We start from the raw sequence: 20,852 nt of genomic DNA on the forward strand, positions 1-20,852 counted from the left end.
AAGGGGGGAGTGTGGAGGGAGGGATGAAGGGGGGAGTGTGGAGGGAGTGCTGGAGGGAGGAGGGAGAAGGGCTTGGAGGTAAGATGGTATTTTAACTGGGAAGGCACACCAAAATTTAATGCAAACTGGTATCAGCCCTGATAGTCTAGACTGATTATTTTCTTTGAATGCCAGATGTTAGGAGCGTTCATAAAAGAAACCCAAATATCATCCATTTAAAAACAAATTTCGCCTGGCTGCATTGCTTGTGCCTGCCTGCTACATGGGAGAACTTTTGGGGCTCTGCAGCATGGAGGGAGCCCGCCCAAGTCAAAGGGGCCAGGAATTCTGCAGGGCCCTAATTGAGGCGCTGCTGCCATCTACAGGACAATTGGGGAGGAAGCCAGAGGTGGGGACGAATCCTGGAGACTAGCCCAACCCCAGCCAGGACCAACCTTAAACAGGCTCCGCTTACCTACCCCTGCAAGGTGACCTTGGAAGGGAAGTTCCTAGTATCTGGGGCGGGGGGGGGGGGGTCATGGCCGAATTCACGCAAGAGGTGAGGAGGGAGAGCCTCCCCAGGGATGAGGGGCAGCTGCCCAAATGCACAGCAATGAAAGAGGAAGGATAATACCACTGCCCCCATTGCTTTGTACCCAGGCATTCATCGCAGGAGACAAGAAGGAATCAGTTCTGAGATAATAGCTACGGTGGACAGGAGGAAAGAACTCTATGTTATGTTGGGTCATATGAAATCCACGGATCTAGTCAAATGGATTGAGATTACTCAAATGGAAATTAAGCAAGCTTTATTGAACACCTACTACGTGTCAAGCATGTACCAGGCACAGGAGACCCAAAGAGAGTCCCTGACCTCATGGAGTTTACACTCTCGCCAGAGGAAACAACATATATACCTATAAGTAAAGATGAAACAGACAGAATAAACATTGGCGCCTATGCTCTGTCCCTTTCTCCCAGAACTAGCTCTAAGGGGTTGGGGTGTCTCTTCTCTGTCGCCATGAGCTCTTCTCCACTAGCTCTGTTCTCCCCATCATTAGGGTGCCGGTGACTAACACCCCGGTTCCATTTAATTGCTTAACACTGACTGGCTTTTATAAAGGGAGATAATAACTTGAAGCTATAGCAAAAACAAAACCCAAACATTTCCCCATTGTCTTGGGCCTACTCTCCCCAGCCATCCTGGTCTGCATAGTAGAAGCAATAGGCTTAAAATTTAGCTCAGTTCCTATGCAGCATTGGTCCCATCAAGTTCATGTGCAGGTGCAATATGACCACTGCTGAATCTGTTCTCATCCACCTTCCACTGGCCGGGGTCCAGGTTTCTCCTCCTTGTTCCAGACTCTGGAACTTCGGGTTGCTGAGGTACTCTCTGGACCTTTCAAACTCACAAGATCACAGAGGGTCCAATCCTTTCACCTACAAGGGAAAAGGACAAATGGAGAGGTGAAGAACCACAGGATCTCAGAGGGGGGAAGGCCCCAAGGCCTCTCTCCTTATAACAAAGGACTCACCGAGCTCCTCCCAGAAGTGAGTGAAGCAAAGACGAGGTAGCCAAAGCTGGCAGGCCATTCTGAATAACTTTAGAGTAAATCAAAGAGCCCATGGCGGGATCCAGTTCCCCATGGCCTTTCCAAGGCACTTCCCTTCTAAGTCATCATGACTCTTGGAGAAGTAATCTCCCTAGCCTCCTCCATGTGGAGAGGTCGCATCACGGAAGCGAGGCGATGGGGTCTTCATATGCACTGGACCCTGGTTACATATATGATGCAATTTTAGGGAGAGGCAGAGTTGGGAGTTGGAAGGATGGGGAGGCCTTCATGTAGAATGTGCAGTATTTATAGATAGGCATTGAGTAGAGCCATGGAGAGCAATGAGTCCAAAGGTGTGGAGAGGGGAAATGGATTTTGGATGTCAGGAACAGATTGGATTGGACTGGGTTTGCCTATCTGTAACCCTCAGATCCACAGAGAGAGAAGGAAAGCAGCCTCTGGGCCGATCTCCCCCACTCCATTCCAAAGGCACTACCTTCAATCAGGCCTTTACAAAGCCCTTGAGGGTCCCAGGGTTTCCAAGCACGTGGCCCACACACCCACCTTTCCCTCTCCTGCCTCCTTTCACCCCTCCCTAGTCCCTCTCCCCGGTCTTACTCTATAAACATGACAACAGTAATTACCCATCACTAGATACATCCCAATTGACTGTGACTGAAAAATCACAAGGCTGGCAATTAAGGATCAGTGACCTTTGGCAGGGCATGGCTGGGCAAGGAGCCTTACAAATGATTCATGTTGAATCTAATGCAAAACAGTGCCCTCCCCTCCCCACCCATGGCAGACAAGACCGGAGCTCAGCAAACCACTCATTTGGTTCTCTTCTGTCATCTAAGTCATAAGTTTCACCAGAATAAGATCAGACACAACTCTGTGGTTTAAAAGGGGGGGGGGGGAGGAGTTCTGTGGCCTAAGTTAAGGAATTGTCCTTTTTAAATTCTGAGCTTTCGTTTCTTATCTCAAAGGGCACTACCTAGAATCCTAGGCTATTTGAACTGGAAAGAGTCTTACAGATCTTCTAACCCCACCCCTTATTTTCCAGGTGAGGAACCCAAGATCCATAAGGGCAGAAAATGAAAGTTAGTGGAGAGCCTGGGATGGCTGCCTCACAGCCTAGTGTTATGTCTGTTCTCTTCTATCAAATCAAATAAGATATTTGTAAAACGCTTAACAAAGTGCCTGGCAAATAGTAGGTGTTTAACAAATGTTTGTTTTCTCTCTCTCTTCCTTCTTTTCTTCTTTTCTTCCTCTTCCTTTTCTCCTTTCTTTTTTTCCCTTCCTCCCTCCTTTCCTCCCTCTCTTCCTTCCTTTCTTTCTTTTCTTCTTTCCTTTCTTCCTCCCTTCTTTCTTTCCTCTCTCCTTTCTTTTCTTCCTTCCTCCCTCCCTTCCTTTTCTTCCCTTCTTTTTTCCTCCCTTCTTTCCTTCCCTCCATCTCTCCTTTCCTTCCTCCTTTCTTTCCTTCCTTCCTTTCTTCCTCCCTTCTTTCTTTCTTCTCTCCCTTTCTTCCTTTCTCCCTCCCTCCTTTTCTTCCCTCCTTCCTCCTTTCTTTGTTTCTTTCCTTCCCTCCATCCCTCCTTTCCTTCCTCCTTTTTTTCCCTCTTTCCTTTCTTCCTCCCCATTAGTTCTCCTGTATAGTCAGATGGTACTGAGCATCAGGAAAAGGGACCAACAAGGCAGTTAAAGAAGAGGCCCACCCTGTGGACTGATAAGTACTCTGGAATGAATTACTCTACACAAAGCTCCTGGCTGTACACTAGCCATGGGACCATGCCACATAGCTAATTGGGGAATGAGGATCTTTCCAAAGAATAGAGTTATTTCATTTTTTTTATATCTGTATTCCTAGCACCTAATACAGGCCTTGGCACATACAAAGTGGGTGCTTCACTAATACCTTTTTATTGATTGATAAAAAAAAAAAACAACTTGTCAAATTGGAAGGATGTATCCAAACTAATAAAATGGAATTTCATAGGAATAAACATAAAGTCCTACACTTGGGTTCAAGTGCTACATTATGCAAATTCAGGATTGGTTAGAAGTGGCTGGACAATAGCTTGTTTGAAAAAAAATTGGGATTCTAATGGACTGTAAGTTCAAGATGAATCAACAGTGTGCTGTGACTGACAGACAAAACAAAACAAAAACCCAACCCGAAACAAAACCCATTGCAATCTAGGGCTACATTAAGAGAGATCTAACATCCAGAAAAAAGGAGGCATTAGTGCCACTATGTCCTCTGCCTTGGCCAGATCAAATCTAGAGTGTTCTAATGTAGCACTTGAACCCAAGCAAAGGACTTTACGTTTATCCCTGTAAAATTCTATTTTATTAGCTTGGCTATGTCTTTCCAACCTGACAAAGTCTTTGTGTATCCTGACTATTGCTTTGTGTCATATGCAAATTTATTCAGTTTGCCACCTACACCATTATCCAATGTACAGGGCCATGGAGAAATCTCTGGCCACCCTCATAATCAATATGCATAGTCAAGCAAAACAAATCCCCCATTGGCCATATATGTCTCCTTCTGCTCTGTGTGGAGAAATGGGTGGCATTCTTCACCATCAGTATTCTGGAATCATGAATGATCATTGCAATGAATATTCTTTAGGTCAACTCCAAATCTACTTAACTAGATTTATTATCACCTAGCCACCATCTCTCTTTCTTGTCCACATGAATAAAATGATAGACTTTGCCAAATGCTTCACTGAAACCAAGGTATGTTCTACCTACCATTTTTTTTTTTTAGGAAAAGTCTAGACCCATATAGGATCAAGGTTTAGAGTCAGAAGGGATCTCCAAGGCTAAGTAGTCCAACCCTGTACTTCCTTCATTATAGAGATGAGGAAATTGAAGCCCAGAGAAATAGCTTACTCAAAGTCATATAGATACTAAGAGACAAATCAAGGAATCAAGGCAGGTTTTCAGTCTCCAAATCCAGAACTCTTTCCAATGTGTAATGGTTTTCTACGTATTCCTACATCCATCTATCCATATATCCATCCATCCATTCATCCAACAAAATTATTTAGGGCCTACACTATGCTACATAGACCCTGGAGGATACAATGTATGACTCTCTTAAGGTCTGTTCAAGCATGTAATTTCATTCATTCATTTAGCAAGCACTTAGTAGTACCTACTATGTGCCAAGGCACTATGAACATTTGATCTCTCCCCAAAGGATTGTCTGATCCACAAGGTGGCCTTATTCTCTAGTCTCAAGTGGAGTATCAGTGATATTCAACAAAGAGAAAGACGAAAGACTGTGGTTGTGGCTTTTTTTTTTTTGTACAGCATGAAAATCTGATGTAGAAAATGACTGAGAGAGAATGAACGTGACACCCCACTGTGTTACTTCTCTCAGTCTAATTGCATTTTTGGTAATCTAGGACCAATTCGGAGAGTAATAATTGTTTAGTTCTCACATCAGGTTTGTGTTGATTATATTGGAAAATGTGGCACCTGATTCTAGTTTCCAACCTTCTATTACTTTAATGAAGATATATTACCAACTGGGTTTCCTATAATGGACAGAGCAGCCTCCGTGGATTTTTTTAAAATGAAAACATGCATCTTTGTGCCATATCGAAATGATGCCAACTCCACAGGCAATAAATTCTTTTTTGTTTATGAAGGAGAGACATACACAAGCTATATCCTTCACCCTAATACAAAATTACACCAAAGATATTGCCAGCTCATAACAGAACAAAAGAGAAAGAACCAAGAAAACAGGCAATCCAAGAGGCCTTCATTTTGAATTTGGATAAAGCACTTAGCATCTGCAATCCTCAATCAAACAGTATGGAAAAGTAGAAATTTTTTTGAAAAAATAGAGGAGGACATATCATATATACATTTTTCTATGAGCAGACAGCTTTTAAAAACAAAAGAAAACATACCCATCAATATCAAGGTGGGTTTCTTAGGAAAGGGAAATAAAATGTGGACAAGTTGCATGCTTGGTTTAAAATATGTTTATTCTCTTGTCATCCTATTGATTATTTTCCAGTATGAATAGCAATATCATTTCCATCTTCAGAACACTGAATCCTGTCAGAGGCTAAACTAATTTCTACTTCAAAAAAATTTACACCTATCGAGAGATGAAAATAGTGCAATATATAACAGCAAGAGAGAATTCTGGAAAGGGGGGGAGTAGAATCATAGAATATTGGAGCTGGGATAGAGCCTTCAAGATCAATTAGGTCCATCCCTGCTCGAAAGCTTTTTTTTTTAATAGATGAGGAAACTGAGACCCAAAAAAATGTAATGATTTGCCCAAGGTCACACACTAAATGTTGGTGTATTGAACCTAGTCTTCTGGTACCATGACCAATGTTCTTTCCACTACAGCACATATTTTGAACTTGATGTTTCAACTGTCTTTTAATTATTATTTCAATAGAACCTATAGGATTTGATAGAACCTAGAAGATGTAACAAATCATTTGAAATTATACAAAGATGACAAAAATGCCTATTTGGCACATAGTAGGAGCTAAATAAGTATTCGTTATTATTAACAATAACAATGATAACCCTTACTTGACAGGACTGCTATGAGGCAAAAATGAAATAACAATTATAAAGCCCTTAATATGGTGCCTGGTACATAGTAGGAGCTATATAAACATTAGTTAATATTAATAATAATAATAATAATATAATACCTACCCGACAGGCTGTTATAAGGATCAAATGAAATAATAATTATAAAGCACTTAGTACAGTACCTGGCACATAGTAGGAGTTATATAAATGTTAGCTATTATGATTGTTATTAATAATAATAGCCTTTTCCTGACAGGTTGTTGTAAGGATCAAATGAGATAATAATTGTTAAGCACTTAGTACAATACCTGGCACATAGTAGGAGTTATATAAATGTTAATTATTATGATTAGTGTTTTTAATCATAATAATAATAGCACCTATGTGGCAGAGTTTTAGTGAGGATTAAGAGATAATAATTGTAAAATGCCTGGTACAGAGTAAATGTTATATAAATGCTAGCTAGCCATTATCACTGTTACTGCCTAAACTGTGATGATTTTTTTTTAGACTAAATCAGAGGACTAAGGCATAGACAGAAGATTCTAAAAAGTGGTGGTGTTTTCATGATGCTAAAAAAAAGGGGTGGGGGAAGAAGAAAAGAAGGAAAAGCTTGTCAATGAATCATCTTAAAAAAAACATACAGGAAAGAGCAGAAGGAAACTCATAAAAAGATTCAGACAAGCAAGGGCAGCGTTAGAACTATTAAATCTGAAATATGCTTTAAAAATAAGCTGTACATAATAATGAGTCACTGTCCTCTTTTTCTGTCTCCCGTGTAAGAAAATGCTCACGTTGGTCAAATTGATTAAAAGAAATCGTGTTTTTCTATTTACCAAAATGCACAGTAGAGAGTTTCTAGCCAGTGCTGGCATTTACACGGAAAACACGACAACGTGTCACTTGCAGCGACGTGCTGGAGAGGACGCCAGCTGCTCGGGCGATGCTGAGAGGCGGCTTTTGGTGAGAGTTGGCCAGGATCCAGCTGCTAAACTGCTGAGCCGGAGCGTGGACCCGAGGCACAGCGTGAAGGGAAAACTGCAAAGGGGCCACCAAAGTGAAAGATATCGCCGGCAACGAAAGGACACACATGCAGGAAAACAGCGGGAGGAATGTGGAGGGGATGGAGAGTGAAGGAGGCGATGGGCCGAGAGCATCAGATGTGTGAGCTCGATTTGAATGTGAGATCGGGCCAAAACACCACACTGCAGGGACGGAGAATTGGAGCGGGAGAGAAACCGCTGACATGAGTGAGAGAGGCGCAGTGTGCTGCCGAATTCATGAGGATTTAGGAAAGGACACTGATCCCTTTTGGAATAAATTAGTTGCAAAAAAAAAAAATCAGAAAGATTATTAAGGATCCATTTTAAACAAACAAAAGCAGAGATGTAACAGCTTGCTTTTGCAACAACAAAAGATTCCTTCGGCGTATACTTGATCAAAGAAGAAACATTGTGAAGCAATAAGCTTTGCTCAGACACATTCATTCATTCATTTGCCAATTGATCTATCATTCTAAAAATATTTATTGGCCACCCACTATGTGCAAATCATTTTGCTAGGCATTGAGAGGAATAGAAAGAAGATGAGACGGTCTCAGCATCTATGGAATCTATAGTTTAGTAGGGGAAATAAGATATGTACATAAATAAATATGTGGCAAGGCTTTCTCAGGACCCGACCACCACTGGGGAGTACTTCTGACTCCCTCTCCTCTTACAACTATAATACTGAGTAAAATATGAAAGTGTAATGAGAGAAGTGCAAACGGCTCATGAGCAGGAGAGATTACATCTAGCTTACAGTTCAGGGCTGTGGAAGAAGCAACATCTGCATACAGGCTAGGCTAGCTTTTTTTAAAAGGCCTTGGAATGATCATAAAATCTTATTTGACTCAGAGGACTAAGGCTCAGCTCAGTCTTAGCTTCTTGGTGGCGTAAATACAAAAGTCAGCCCACAAGGAGACAGGAGTGGTTCTTTCTCAGGGTTGGCCAGGATACCAGCATGGCCAACACAGAGTCAGCGACTCTATTTAACCTCCCTTTTCTTAACTTTCTATGGTCTGTGAATAGAGGTAGAGTAGTAGTAGTAGTAATAGCAGCTAACATTTACATAGCACCTACTGAGTGCCAGACACTGTACTAAGCAATTTATAGGTGTCATCTCATTTGCTTCTCACAACAACCCTGGGATGTAGGTGCTACTGTTATCCTCATTCTACAGTTGAGTAAACTGAGGCAAATAGAGGTTAAGTGACTTGCTCAGGGTCACACATCTAGTTAACATCTGAGGCCAAATTTGTCTTCCTAACTCAGGGCCCAGTGCTCTATTTACTGCACCACCTTATTTTTGCCTTATTTTATAATATATTATATTATTTATATATTTAATATGTTATAAATATATAACATATTTATAATATATAAAATAATACATTATTTTATAATATGCCTTATTTTTGTTTTAAATCCAAAGCAGAAGCAACAGATTGTCCTGAGTCAGGCCTGGCCTACAATAATGGCAAAGCGTTAAACTGTGGGTAGATGAGCTGTGTCTACAGCAGTGACTTAAGGTGGGAATATTAAAGACAATTTGTTGTTTACAAGAAACATACTTAAAATATAAAACTTCACATAACCTTAATAGTCTTGGATTGGAGTAGAATTTGTTGTGCCTTAGCTGAATCCAAAAAAGCATGAATGACAATCATGATTTCAGGGAAAAAAAACAGCAACAGTCAAAATAGACAGTTAAAAGAAATAAGCAGGAAAATTACATTATGCATAAAGGTGTGATAGATGATAAAATAGTATCAATATTAAGTATACACACAACAAATAGGTCACTTATGTGTAGCAATGCACTGAATTCACTCTCTCAGAGTGAGGCCAACTGCATTTCTCCCTCAGGATTCTAGGGTACCCTTGAGGGTTTAGAGGTATCTTTTTCTAAGGCTATTTCCTTATGCTCCAATTCCAATGTGTTTTCCAACGCACACACACTGTTCATCACCAGTGGTTAGTGTCCCAGTTCCACTTAACCAATTAACTTCAATAGCTTTTACAAAAGGATATTTACTCTGAAGATACAGCTAGAATAGAAGTACAAACTTTTGCTCCCAACACACTCTCCCCTATACTGCCCAAGTCCCTAAAGAGAGTAGGTTTAGAAAAACTGCAGTTTCTACATAGTATATGTAGAGAGAAGACGACCAGACTGTCTAAAGAGGAGAAGGAGGAATGAACCAGTCCAGACCGGAAAAATAGAGTAGATTAAAACTTCTATGTGATCATTATTGGGAATAAGTCCACGAGTGGCCACTGCACTTCCAGCCTGGACAAGATAGGGAAACTCAGACTCAAATATACAACCAAACAAATGAATGAATAGATGAATGGATAGATAGATAAATGAATGAATGGATAGATAAATAAATGAATAAATGAATAGATGGCTAGATGAATGAAGAAACAAAGAAATGAAATAAATAAGAGATAAAATTTGAAACAAAAAATGGAGATGATAAATAAAATTGACAGCTAAATAAAAAAAAGATAGACTGATAAATTTATTAGGTAAGAACATATCTCACCCACTTATACTTTAACCAGATGAGAACACTTTTCAATCTAAGCAGTCAAGGACTTTAGACTAAGTGTGAAAAGTCTTTGAAAACCATTGGATAAAATGAAATGATGGCCAGAGAGGAAGTTATTTCAACTGTCTGAGATTTCATCATGTCTTTTGGGTCTCGTATAAAATCCTTGAGTTAGCTGTAATTGGAGAGTTCCAGCAAATGGTTAGTCAGAAGAAATAATGTTCCAGGAAACCCCTAGGGAATAACTACCTGGTTGGGGGTGGGGGACAGGGAGGAGAAAGGAAAGCTCTCAGCTTTGGCCTTGACCTAGGTTTCCTTCTTTTGGTCAGAGGAGGACATTGAAAGCTTCAAAGGGTATGGGGGATGTTGGACTTCTCATTTCCCTTCTTCTCAGTCAGTGTCCAGAGATATGCCCAGATCAACTAATCACAATGTCTATTCTGGGGAACTAATATTGGACATAGATTCATAGTTCCACGAGAAGCCTAGCAAAGAACCTACACCATGCCTAAAGCGATCTTTTTGAGTACCCCACTAAAGAGAGAAAAGGATTTCTAGCTACTAGGACCTTTGTCACATGTGCTCTCTGAGCTAGAGCCCATGTCTCCCTGGATTCTGAATGTACTTGGGGGAAAATGTGCCACAAACTTTTGGAGGGATGTTTTGTACCAATTGTTCTTAGTGTACCCTTGTACCTTAGTAAATACTCCTTCCTGAAAGTTACTTAAGGCTGGCTGATTAAAATGTTTCTCATCTAATAATCCTGAGGGAGAAACACACCAGTGAGGGCTCCAGCTGATGGCATTAGAGGATCACCTCTGATTCCTCCTGGATGCCCCAAGAGCTCCTGGACCTGAGACTCATCTGTAAGAATGATCAATAAAAACAACAAATTATCTAGCTAATTAGATTTTTACGTTAAAAAGGGAGGAAAAATAAGAAAGGAAGAGAAAGAAAGAAAGAAAGAAGGAAAAAAGAAAGAAAGAAAGAAAGAAGGAAGGGAGGACGAAAGAAGGAAGGGAGGAAGAAAGGGAGGGAGGAAAAAAGAAAGAAAAGGGACAATTTACAACATATGAAGAAGGAATAAAAGAAATTGTCAGAAACTACTTCCTGTTTGGCCAAAGCCTTGGGATTGCTGTTAAGGCACTTGCCAAGGGATGGGGAGAAGAGGATGTTGACAATGGACAAGGAAGGGTCTGCTGCTACTGTCTTCACTACTCTCCTTCCCATTGGAGATTCTTGAACACCATGTGGTCAGAGTAGGGAATGGAAGCAGCAACCAGCATGGAGATAGAGCAGTCTAAACCTCAAGATATACTGGGAGACTGAGGTTTTTTATTTTTTTTTTAATGGAATCTCTTAACTTATAAACTTTGTTTTTGGTAAACTGAATTTTCAAAAGTCAACTCTTAAAACATCATAGCACTTTCACTGTCTTTCTCTTCTAAGAAGTCTTTTTCTGCTACTTTCCTATTCCTCAAATTATCTTGTATTGATTCCAGCACAATATCTATACTGATCTGAGTCCAAGTCCAAAAGGGGTTGGGGAGGAAGGGAACAAGCATTTGTTAAGTACCTACTATGTGCTAGGAGAAACCCTGAGGGTCTTTCCCTCCCAGATTGATTTTTTTTTTAAACTAGTAAAGAGGCCATTCTCTGCCTCATTTCTTACCTAGCCTTTATCACTGAATGGGCATTGCCTCAATCAAACTGAGACCTGTTAAAGACCTTAGCTTAAAAAGGCCAAGGTCTCTAACTGCATCCGGGGCCATCTCCAGTTGTCCTGATCTACATCTCACCACTGGACCCAGATGGCTCTGGAAGAGAAAGTGAGGCTGGTGACCTTGCACAACCCTCCCTCACTTAAATCCAATTCCCTTTCATGTCATGGTATCACCTTCCTGATGTCACGGTCCTCTTCGAGAACAAAGGACAAATAACAACATATTATCTCATTTGATTCTCACAACAACCCTGGGCGACAGGTACTATTATGATCCCCATTTTATAGTTGAGGAAACTGAGGCAGACAGTGGTTAAGTGATTTGCCCAGGGCCATACATTTTATAAGGCTGCATTTGAACTCAGGTCATGCTGATTCCAAGCCCAATGCTCAAACTGCCTAGGGAACAGATAATTTAATCTTCTTCAAACTCCGTTTTATAGATGGCATTGTGTTGACTGCATCCCAGGACATCTCAGAATTTCCCAAATGAAATCCATAATCACTTTTAAAAGTTTGGCCTGACATATATAAAACCAAGCAAAAGGAAAATGCTTATATCGAAACTACGAAATGAATTTGTATGAACATCCCTTAAAGCTTTTCTATTGGTACATGCTTCCAGTGGGGCAGCTAGGTGGCACAGTGGATACAGCACCGGGAGTGGAATCTGGAAGACTCATCTCCCTGAGTTCAAATCTGGCCTGAGACACTTACCAGCTGGGTGACCTTAGGAAAGTCATTTAACTGTGTTTGCTTCAGTTTCCTCATCTGTAAAATGAACTGGAGAAGGAAATGGCAAACCAGCCCAGTATCGTTGACAAGAAAACCCTAAAAATGGGGTCACAAAGAATTGGACACAACTGAATAACAACATGCACACCTGACCAGACACTGAAAGTGAACAGTGATCTGGGTTGAGAATTGAATAGAAGGAGGAGAATGGACTACCTTTGGAAACTGCTTAGTTCTTTTAATGACCCAAGCTTCTCCCTAAGACAAAAGCCCATCTTGTTAAGACCAGGGATCTTCTGGAGATATTGCTTGTGAATTATGTTCCAAGAGTAAGGGCTGACTAGAGGCCAGCCATCACATGATTCTGGTATCCACTCAATGCTAAACAAAGACAAGGAAAGCATTTGGGTGAACCCCCTCTAGTGAATCACTGGAATCACATGGACAAGTGTCACGCTCTGGGCAGGCATGTGAGATTTGTGATCTGCGTTGTCAGAGAATGGAGGGAGCTTCCAAATCAAGCCGAGGAGATCACAGTTCTACAGAAATCTTAGACTGTGATCTATCTGTGGATGGGTTGTATCTTCTCAGTAGAATTAAGCTCTTTGAGCGCAAAGACTGTTTCATTTTTGTCTTTGTATGTATGGAACCTTACATGGTGTCCTGCACAAAGCAGGTACCGAATAAATGTTTGCTAGGTTGAATACTGAACATAGATATTTTTGAATAATTCATTGTTTTCTCATATGTCCAGGTTATCATTCTAAATCTCAATTACTATTATAGAAGATAATAATAATTCATATATATTTGAAGTTTATATAGTCAATTCTCATAATTCATGGTAGTTATGTTCCATAAAGTCACATAAAAGTTCTATAAAGTCCATAAAGAACACTGAATTAGCGAATACTGAGGCATTGCTCCTACGGGAAATCCAGGGTTAGGTTTCTGTGAGTCTCTGGTCAGAATACTTACTTCCACATTTTGTGAAGCAGCTTCATATACAGATCAACAAATGTCCTCTTCTTTTTTTCTGGATGTACCGAATTGTTTATTTATTAACACTGAACCCACGGCCATCAGCACTATCACTCATGCCCGACTGAAGCTTATTTTATTTATGTATTTTCTCTATAAGGCACATCACAGCCTTCTTGAGCTTAGGAACACTAGAGAGGGACATTTTAAACAGCAAAACCACAATAAAAAGCACAAGGTGAAAAAAAAATACACTAAATAGACTGTGAAAGGGACACTTGTTTACAGTATGAGAGCTGAAACAAGAAGGCAGAGAGTACCTATGTTCAACCTCAGCTGGGAAGATGCACATTGGGTGACTCCCATCTTTCCCTGCTGTGCTGTATGTCTGCAAATGAGTATTGATTTTAGGGTTATGAACACATTTTAGCAAGTAGGTGAATTTATAAGTATGGAATCCATGAATAATGAGGGTCGACTCTAAACATATTATCTCATTTTCTGCTCACGCCAGTCTCTGTGAGGAAAGTGCTGCTATTGTTCCCATTTTACAGAGGAGGAAACTGAGACCAAGAGTGATGAAATTACTTGCCTAGGACCTTATAGCTAGTAAGTTTTTGAGAAGTGACTTGAACCCAGGTCTTTCCGAATTCAAGTACACCATTCTATTCATTATACCATGCCACCTGTAGCTATAATATATGCAGAGGATTTCATGGTGCAGGCAAAGAACATTGGACCTGAGTTTGAAACCCATTCCCCCAAACTTATTGGCTGTGTGACTAATAGTGAGTTACTTAACCTCTCTGAGTCTTAATTTCTTCATCTGTAAAATGAGGATAATCATAGAACCCACCTTACAGCATGGTTGTGAGAATCAAAATGTGATAAGATATGTAAAAGCTCTTTGAAAACCTTAAAGCATTCTTTAAATATAATGACCATTAACTAATATCAAAGGGAGCTGAAAAGATCAGCCAAACCGTCACACTGACCAAGTCAGATTTATATCAGGGATATGAGGGTGGTTCAACAATAGGAAAAACAATTAGCATGACTAATTATTAAGAAATAAAAACAATAGGGGCAGTGAGGTGGCGCAGTGGATAGAGCACCAATCCTGGAGTCAGGAGGACCTAAGTTCAAATCTGGCCTCAGACACATAACACTCACTAGCTGTGTGACTCTAGGCAAGTCACTTAATCCCAACTGCCTCAGCAAAAAATAAAATAAAAACAATAAAAAGACAACATTACATCAATAAATGTAGAAATGGTCTTTGACAAAATACAAAACTCATTTATGTTAAAAAAAAAAAAACCCAAAGATATAGGCACAGAAAGGGTCCTTTTTAACATAAGAAAAATATATTTAAAAATTGAAAGCCGGCATTATTTATAATTGATAAATTCTGGAAACCCTCCCACTGTATACACTTGTTAAGCAAGGATATTCCCTTTCCCCAGTGTTATTTGGCATTGTTCCAGAAATATTTGCTAATATAAGAAAAAATTAAATTTAGCCATAAACACAGGGAAAAAGTAGATAAAATTATCCTGATTTGTAGACCAAATGATAATTTACTTAGAAAATCCCAGAGAATAGAGAATCAGTGATGAAGCTAATTAAGACTACTAATAGTTTCAGTAAGGTAGCAGGATATAAAATAAATTTTTAAAAATCATAATTTCTGTATGGTAATAAAACTGGGAGGAAATAATAGTAGGAGAAATTCCATTTAAAATAACTTACAAAATACATAAAACATCTAGGAATTAATCTATCAAGATATATTTAAGATTTATGTAACTTTTCTTTTTTATAATAAGTGACTCCTTTTAAACTTAAAGACAATATAATGCCCCCCTAAGGTCCATGATGTTCCTTTCTTCGTGGCTTTAGAGTGTTTATTTTAAACAGAAAGTTATAAGTACAATCATAACCGCTCCAAGCCCCCAATCACGAAAATTTATAACATTTTGGCAGACATTTGGCTCTCTGCCTTAATTTACATTTATATTTATTTCTAGTAAGACGTTGGCCTCTTTGTGGTTGAGGCAAGATTCAAGTTGCCAGAAATATCTGGGTAATGAAGCATCAGATCATATTACAGCATCTGTAAATAGACAGGCGTTGGGAAAAGAGAAGATATTTTTTCTTGGAATTTCCTTCTGTCCTTGAATAAAATTGGTGGCATCAGCCAGAGTCTTCTACTCCAAGCCTGCCACAGCTTAGCCCCACCTTCTCTTTCTCCTTTCACATGTTGTCCCTGGTCTGCCAGTTCTTTCCAATTTAGCTCTTTGCAGTTTAGTGGGAGGTATGCCTCCCACTCTTTCCTTTCTGCTCTCACACACTGAAAGTCTCTTTCTGGTTCTGAGATAACTCTCCTTGGGATGACCAAATCTCTCAGAATGGCTTTGGTGGATTCAAGTATGTGTACATATCCAGTTCACATTCAGTAATTAGAAGAATATTAATTACTTATGGGTAAGCTGAGCTAATATGATAAAAATGACAATATCCCCTGAATCCATTTGCTTTTTCAGTGCCCTAATAATAAAAATACCCAAAGACTTTAAAAGCTAGGAAAAATATAATGAAATTCATCTAGAGAAACAAAAAGGCCAGAAGTCTCAAGGGAAGTGATGGGGGGAAAAAGTGGGAAGGAAGGGGGCTCAATAGTATTATTGCACTCTGAGAGGTTGAAACCCCTCAAAGACTGGAGTACAGGACGGGTCGTCTGGAATGAATTCACAGACTCAAGCATTCTTTAAGTCAAGGTGGCAAATATTTATTGTTATGCTTTTCAGCAGGCAAGGATTCTTAAGGAAACTACAGGAGACTGAGGATGGAGCTAGGGGTATATAGAAAAGGGCATGGGAAAGGAAAGTTCAGGGAGTATACCAGACAGGGAGGGAGATGACAGAGGTATGGAATCTGGCAGCAGGAAGAGTCCTTGGGCCGGCCAAGGACAAAACTCCTTGAGCTGGGCAAGGCAACCCTCTCCCTCTGTCTTGATGAGAGAATGCTCTGCAACAAGGGAAAGCTTTCTCACAAGACAGGAACTTACTAAGGAATTGGGAGGCTTCCAGAGACATGATCTGAGGGCTGGGGCCTGAGCAGCCCAGCACTCTCTCACTCAGCTTTGTATAGCTGCACCAGGGAGAGAGATAAGGGTCTTGCTGGGGCCCATGCATGAGAAATTGCTAGGCACAGTGTCCTTGTGTTGGGGAGTGGTTATCAGAGACAGTGTTTCTGAGACTAGGGAGAAACTGGGGTCCAAGTATAAGCACAAACACCCAAGCACCCCATCAGTATCAGATCTCAAACTATCTTATCAGCAGTAATCAATAATGATCAAAACAATTCAAAATTAATCAGGACAATTTTGTACTGGTTAAAATACAGAGAAACTGATCAGTGGAACAGATAAGGTATACAGCATGTGGAAGTAAATGAACACAGCATCCTAGTGTTCAATAAACCCAAAGACTTCAGCTCCTAGGGTAAGGATTCACTATTAGACAAAAACTGCCAGGAAGTCAGGAAAGCAATATGGCAGAAATTGGTCTTAGGCCAACAACGCACACCACATACCAAGATTAGCTTCAAATGGATATATGATTTAGATATAAAATGAGATAATAAGTGATAAAATGAGATATTTGTAAAGCACTTTGCAAACCTAAAAGCACTATATAAATGCTAGCTATTATATATAAAATCACATTATAAACATAAAATTGATATATAAGAAATTATATATAAAATCACATCATAAACAAATTAGAGGAACAAGGAAGAAATTATCTTTCAAATTTATGTACAGAGGAAAAGTTGTTGTCCAAACAAGTGAAAGAGAAAATGACAGAAGATAAGATGGATAATTCTGAAACTGAAAAGGTTTTGCACAAACAAAACCAATGCATTCAAAATTAGAAAGGAAATGGCTAACTAGGAAACATCTTCGCAGCAAGTTTCTCTAATAAAGGGTCTCATTTCCAAGATATATAAGGAATTTATTCAAATTTATAAAAACAAGAGCCATTTCTCAATTGATACATGGTCAAAAGATATTAACAGGCCATTTTCAAAGGAAGGCATCTAAGCTATCAACAACCATACTTTTTTTAAGTGCCCAATCACTAATAATTAGAGAAGTACAAATTAAAGCAACATAGAGGCTCTACCTCACACCCATCAGAGAGGTATAGATGACAAAAAAAGAAAAATGACAAATGATGGAAAGACTCCAGGAAAACTGGCACATTAATTTATTGTTGGTGCTGTGAATTGATTCATTCATTCTGGAGGGTAATTTGAAACTCTGCCCCCAAAGTCACTAAACTATAAATACCTTTTGGCCCAGAGATAACTCAGCTAGGCCTATAGTCCAAGGAGATTAAAGAAAGAGAAAAAGGACTAACATGAACCAAAAAAAGATATTCATAGCAACTTTTTAAAATGACAAAGAACTGGAAATTAAGAGGGTAAGTATCAACTGGGGAACCGTTGAACAAATCATGTTACTGTATATGACTGTGATGGAATTCTGTTGTGCTATCTAAATGACAAAAAGGATGGTACCTAAGAAACCTGGGAAGACTTGCATGAACGGATGAAACGTGAAATGAGCAGAACCAGGAGAAGAATTTACAATAACAACATTGTAAAGACAACAACTTTGATACACTAAAGAACTCTGATCAGTATAATGATCTACCATGATTCTAGAGGGCCGATAATGAACTAGACTACCCACTTCCTGGTGGAGAAGTCATGTACTAAGAGTGCAGAATAAGGCTTATATATCTCTGTGTGTGTGTGTGTGTGTGTGTGTGTGTGTGTGTGTGTGAGTGTGTGTCTACTTTTCTGACATGGTCAATGCAGAAATTTGTTTTGCTTGACTGTGCATATTTATTACAAGGGTTTGTTTTTCTTTCCTTTTAAATTAGGTTTGGGGTGAAATAGAAAACAGATGTTTGTTAATTAAAAGATAAAATTAAAAAAAAAACTTCTGAATTACCATCTCTTCTGGTTAAGTAACTAGTTAAAGGACTTTTCATCATCTTCCATTTCAAACCCCCAAGTCACAAACTGGAACCAGGCAGGGAATACCTGTATATGCTCTGCATAATCCACCAGGAATGGCAAATCCAAATGTGCTCCATACTTGTTACAAAATGTAAAGGGTTTTTTTTGTGGGACAGTGGAGACTTTTTGGGGGGAGGGAGGTCAAAATCTTAATGCTGGAAGGTTTACTGCATAACCATCCATTTAGAAAGCATTTGCTACTAAATGGTAGGAAACATATTGGAAAAACTGCTCACTACTCCAGTCTTTGAAAATTAGTCTCTTGAACCCAGAACAATTCACTGTGCCACACTACCTCTTATCCACACTAAGTACCACTCGGAGATGTGACAATGGCAGCATTGTCATTGATATTTTTTTTCTGTCATCACTTGGGATCACTGCTTTTTAGATGAGATAAGTCAAATGCTCTGCTTGGGTTGTCCTTGACAAGTGAATTTCCTTTTACACAAGAAAGAAAAGGTCCCAGAAGAAAGAAAGTCAAAATCCACTCCTGGTCATAGGCTCAAGGAACTGAGCTTCAAAGTTGTGCTTCAAAATTGTATCAGCATATTTTACCAAGGTACAAACTACAATCATGGGATTAAGAACCCATTAGGATGATGGATGTGTATGATGGATACATTTCCAATCACGAGTCTAAATGATCTCCATTAAGAAGGAAGCATTTCTCCCCATAAACACTGAAAAATGAATGATCCTTGGCTTCGTAATCTAAATAAATCCTGCAAATCCAGCTGTGTGTTGTAATAATCTACTAGATATGAAAACTCTCCAAAGCCCTAGTTAAACATGGAGCGCTGAAAAATCCATCTTAGTCAAGTCTTTTTCTGCACCTAGCCTAGGATGACCTCAGCCTGTAACTTTGCCTGGCTTCAATATTGGTCAGAATTGATTCTTCCTTTCATTGGGAATGTTTATAGCTTTGCTTCAATTTCTGTGGCAGCTTTTATCTGAAGGGTTTTATTTGGCAGTCAACTAGATAAACAGCTTGAAGACTGTTGACTTTCCACATCCATTCTGTCTATCTGTAATAATTTATTAAAATCATAAAATTGATTTAAATTCTGTCCTCTGCTCTATAAAGTCAATGTCTTCCCCAAGTTCTAAAATCAGGATGACTCCACAGCAGTATAGAGCAGAGCTTTAATCTGCTCTCCTGCAGATCATTAGGTATACCAAAGGAATGCTCAGACAAGACAAGAGCATGTAAGAAGAAAATGAAGGTTATGCTTCTTGTTAGGTTCCATAAATTGGAATGATGCAAATCACAATTCCCTTTACTTCCACCTCTGATACCATTCTCTACCATTCAGGAACAGCAAAACCAGTGAATTGCCATGTTATAACAATTGTAACTCATTTGCTCAGAATCTAATAATGGATTTATTTGAATTGTATAAAACTCCTCTAATTTTTCTGCTCTCCAAAAAAAAAAAAAAAGAGAAAGAAAATAACATAGTTGTCACTTCTCATGCTGTTGTTGTTCATTTTTATTATGGTTAACAACATACATTTCAAAGCAGTCAGTATTTGCCCAATGTTTTAGAATAATTTTAATTGTCTCCTTGAAGTAACCCACAATTAGTAAGGAGTCTCTCCATTTTATAGAGAGACTGGGGTGTCTGACATCCCTTCTTTCTGTTAGCTGTTTATAAACTGTTTATAGGCAATGTATTTTGTAGGCAGAATTATGTGGGTGTTTCTGGGGAAGTGTCTTTTGTGTCTAAACAAAATACAGCAATTCATTGTCGGAAGCTAGGTGGTACAATGGATAGTCCTGGTCCTGGAGTCAGGCAGATCTGAATTCATATCCAGTCTCAATCACTTAATAGTTCTGTGACCTGTGTGACCTTGGGCAAATAACTTAATCGCCATTTGCCTCAGTTTCCCCAACTGTGAAATGGGGATAATAATAGCACCTACTTTCCAGGGTTGTTGTGAAGATTAAGAATATTTGCAAAGTACTTAGTACAGTGCCTGTCACATAATAGATACCATATAAATGCTAGCTATTATTAGCTTTATTATTATTACTATGACATTTATCAAAAAAGTAAAAGGGACAAATTTGGAAAAGAGATAATAAAAACCCTTCCCCTTCCTCCTCTTCCTTTCCTTTCTCTTCTCTTCCCTTCCTTTATCTTCTCCTTTTCTCTATACTCTCTCTCATCAGCCCTATGAAGATGACTCCTGTCTCAATACAACCATCTTCATTCTCTCTTCTCTCCTGCTCCTTTTATCTCTATCCATCCTGAGCTTCAGTCCCGTGTTACCAATTGCCTTTTGCACGTTTCAAACCAGATGTCCTAGAGATATCTTAAACTCAACATGTCTAGAACTAAACTCATTATTTTTTCTCCTAGACTCTTCACTCTTCCAAACTTCCCCATTTCTGTCAAAGGCACCACCATCCTTCCAATGTCTCAAGTTTGTAATCTAGGCATTATCTTAGACTCTTAACTTTCCCTCACTTCACACAGCCAATCAAATCCTTCCATTTCTACCTTTATAACATCTCCCATAGCTGACTGCTTCTCTTTACTCACACAGCTACCACCTAAGTTCAGGACCTCATCACTGCTCATCTAGACTATTGCTACAG

At 39.3% G+C, this 20,852-nt stretch overlaps 1 protein-coding gene across 2 annotated transcripts in view; it reads right to left on the minus strand.

The window, feature by feature from the left end:
- The window catches only part of KIAA1143 (KIAA1143 ortholog), a 135,445-nt gene that overhangs the window by 63,330 nt on the left and 51,263 nt on the right, over nucleotides 1-20,852 (minus strand). Inside the window, exon 3 of one of the 2 annotated variants that reach the window (XM_027872391.1) lies at nucleotides 796-1,419. The exons of the other annotated variant lie outside the window; for it this stretch is intronic. Within the exon in view, the coding sequence (XP_027728192.1) occupies nucleotides 1,388-1,419 (32 nt within the window). The 3' untranslated portion in view covers nucleotides 796-1,387. Of the gene's footprint in view, nucleotides 1-795; nucleotides 1,420-20,852 lie in introns of those variants that run through there. 2 annotated transcript variants of the gene reach the window in all.

Source organism: Vombatus ursinus, unplaced genomic scaffold, assembly GCF_900497805.2.
Source record: "Vombatus ursinus unplaced genomic scaffold, bare-nosed wombat genome assembly UNPS02014799.1, whole genome shotgun sequence".
In the NCBI taxonomy this organism is placed as follows: domain Eukaryota; kingdom Metazoa; phylum Chordata; class Mammalia; order Diprotodontia; family Vombatidae; genus Vombatus; species Vombatus ursinus.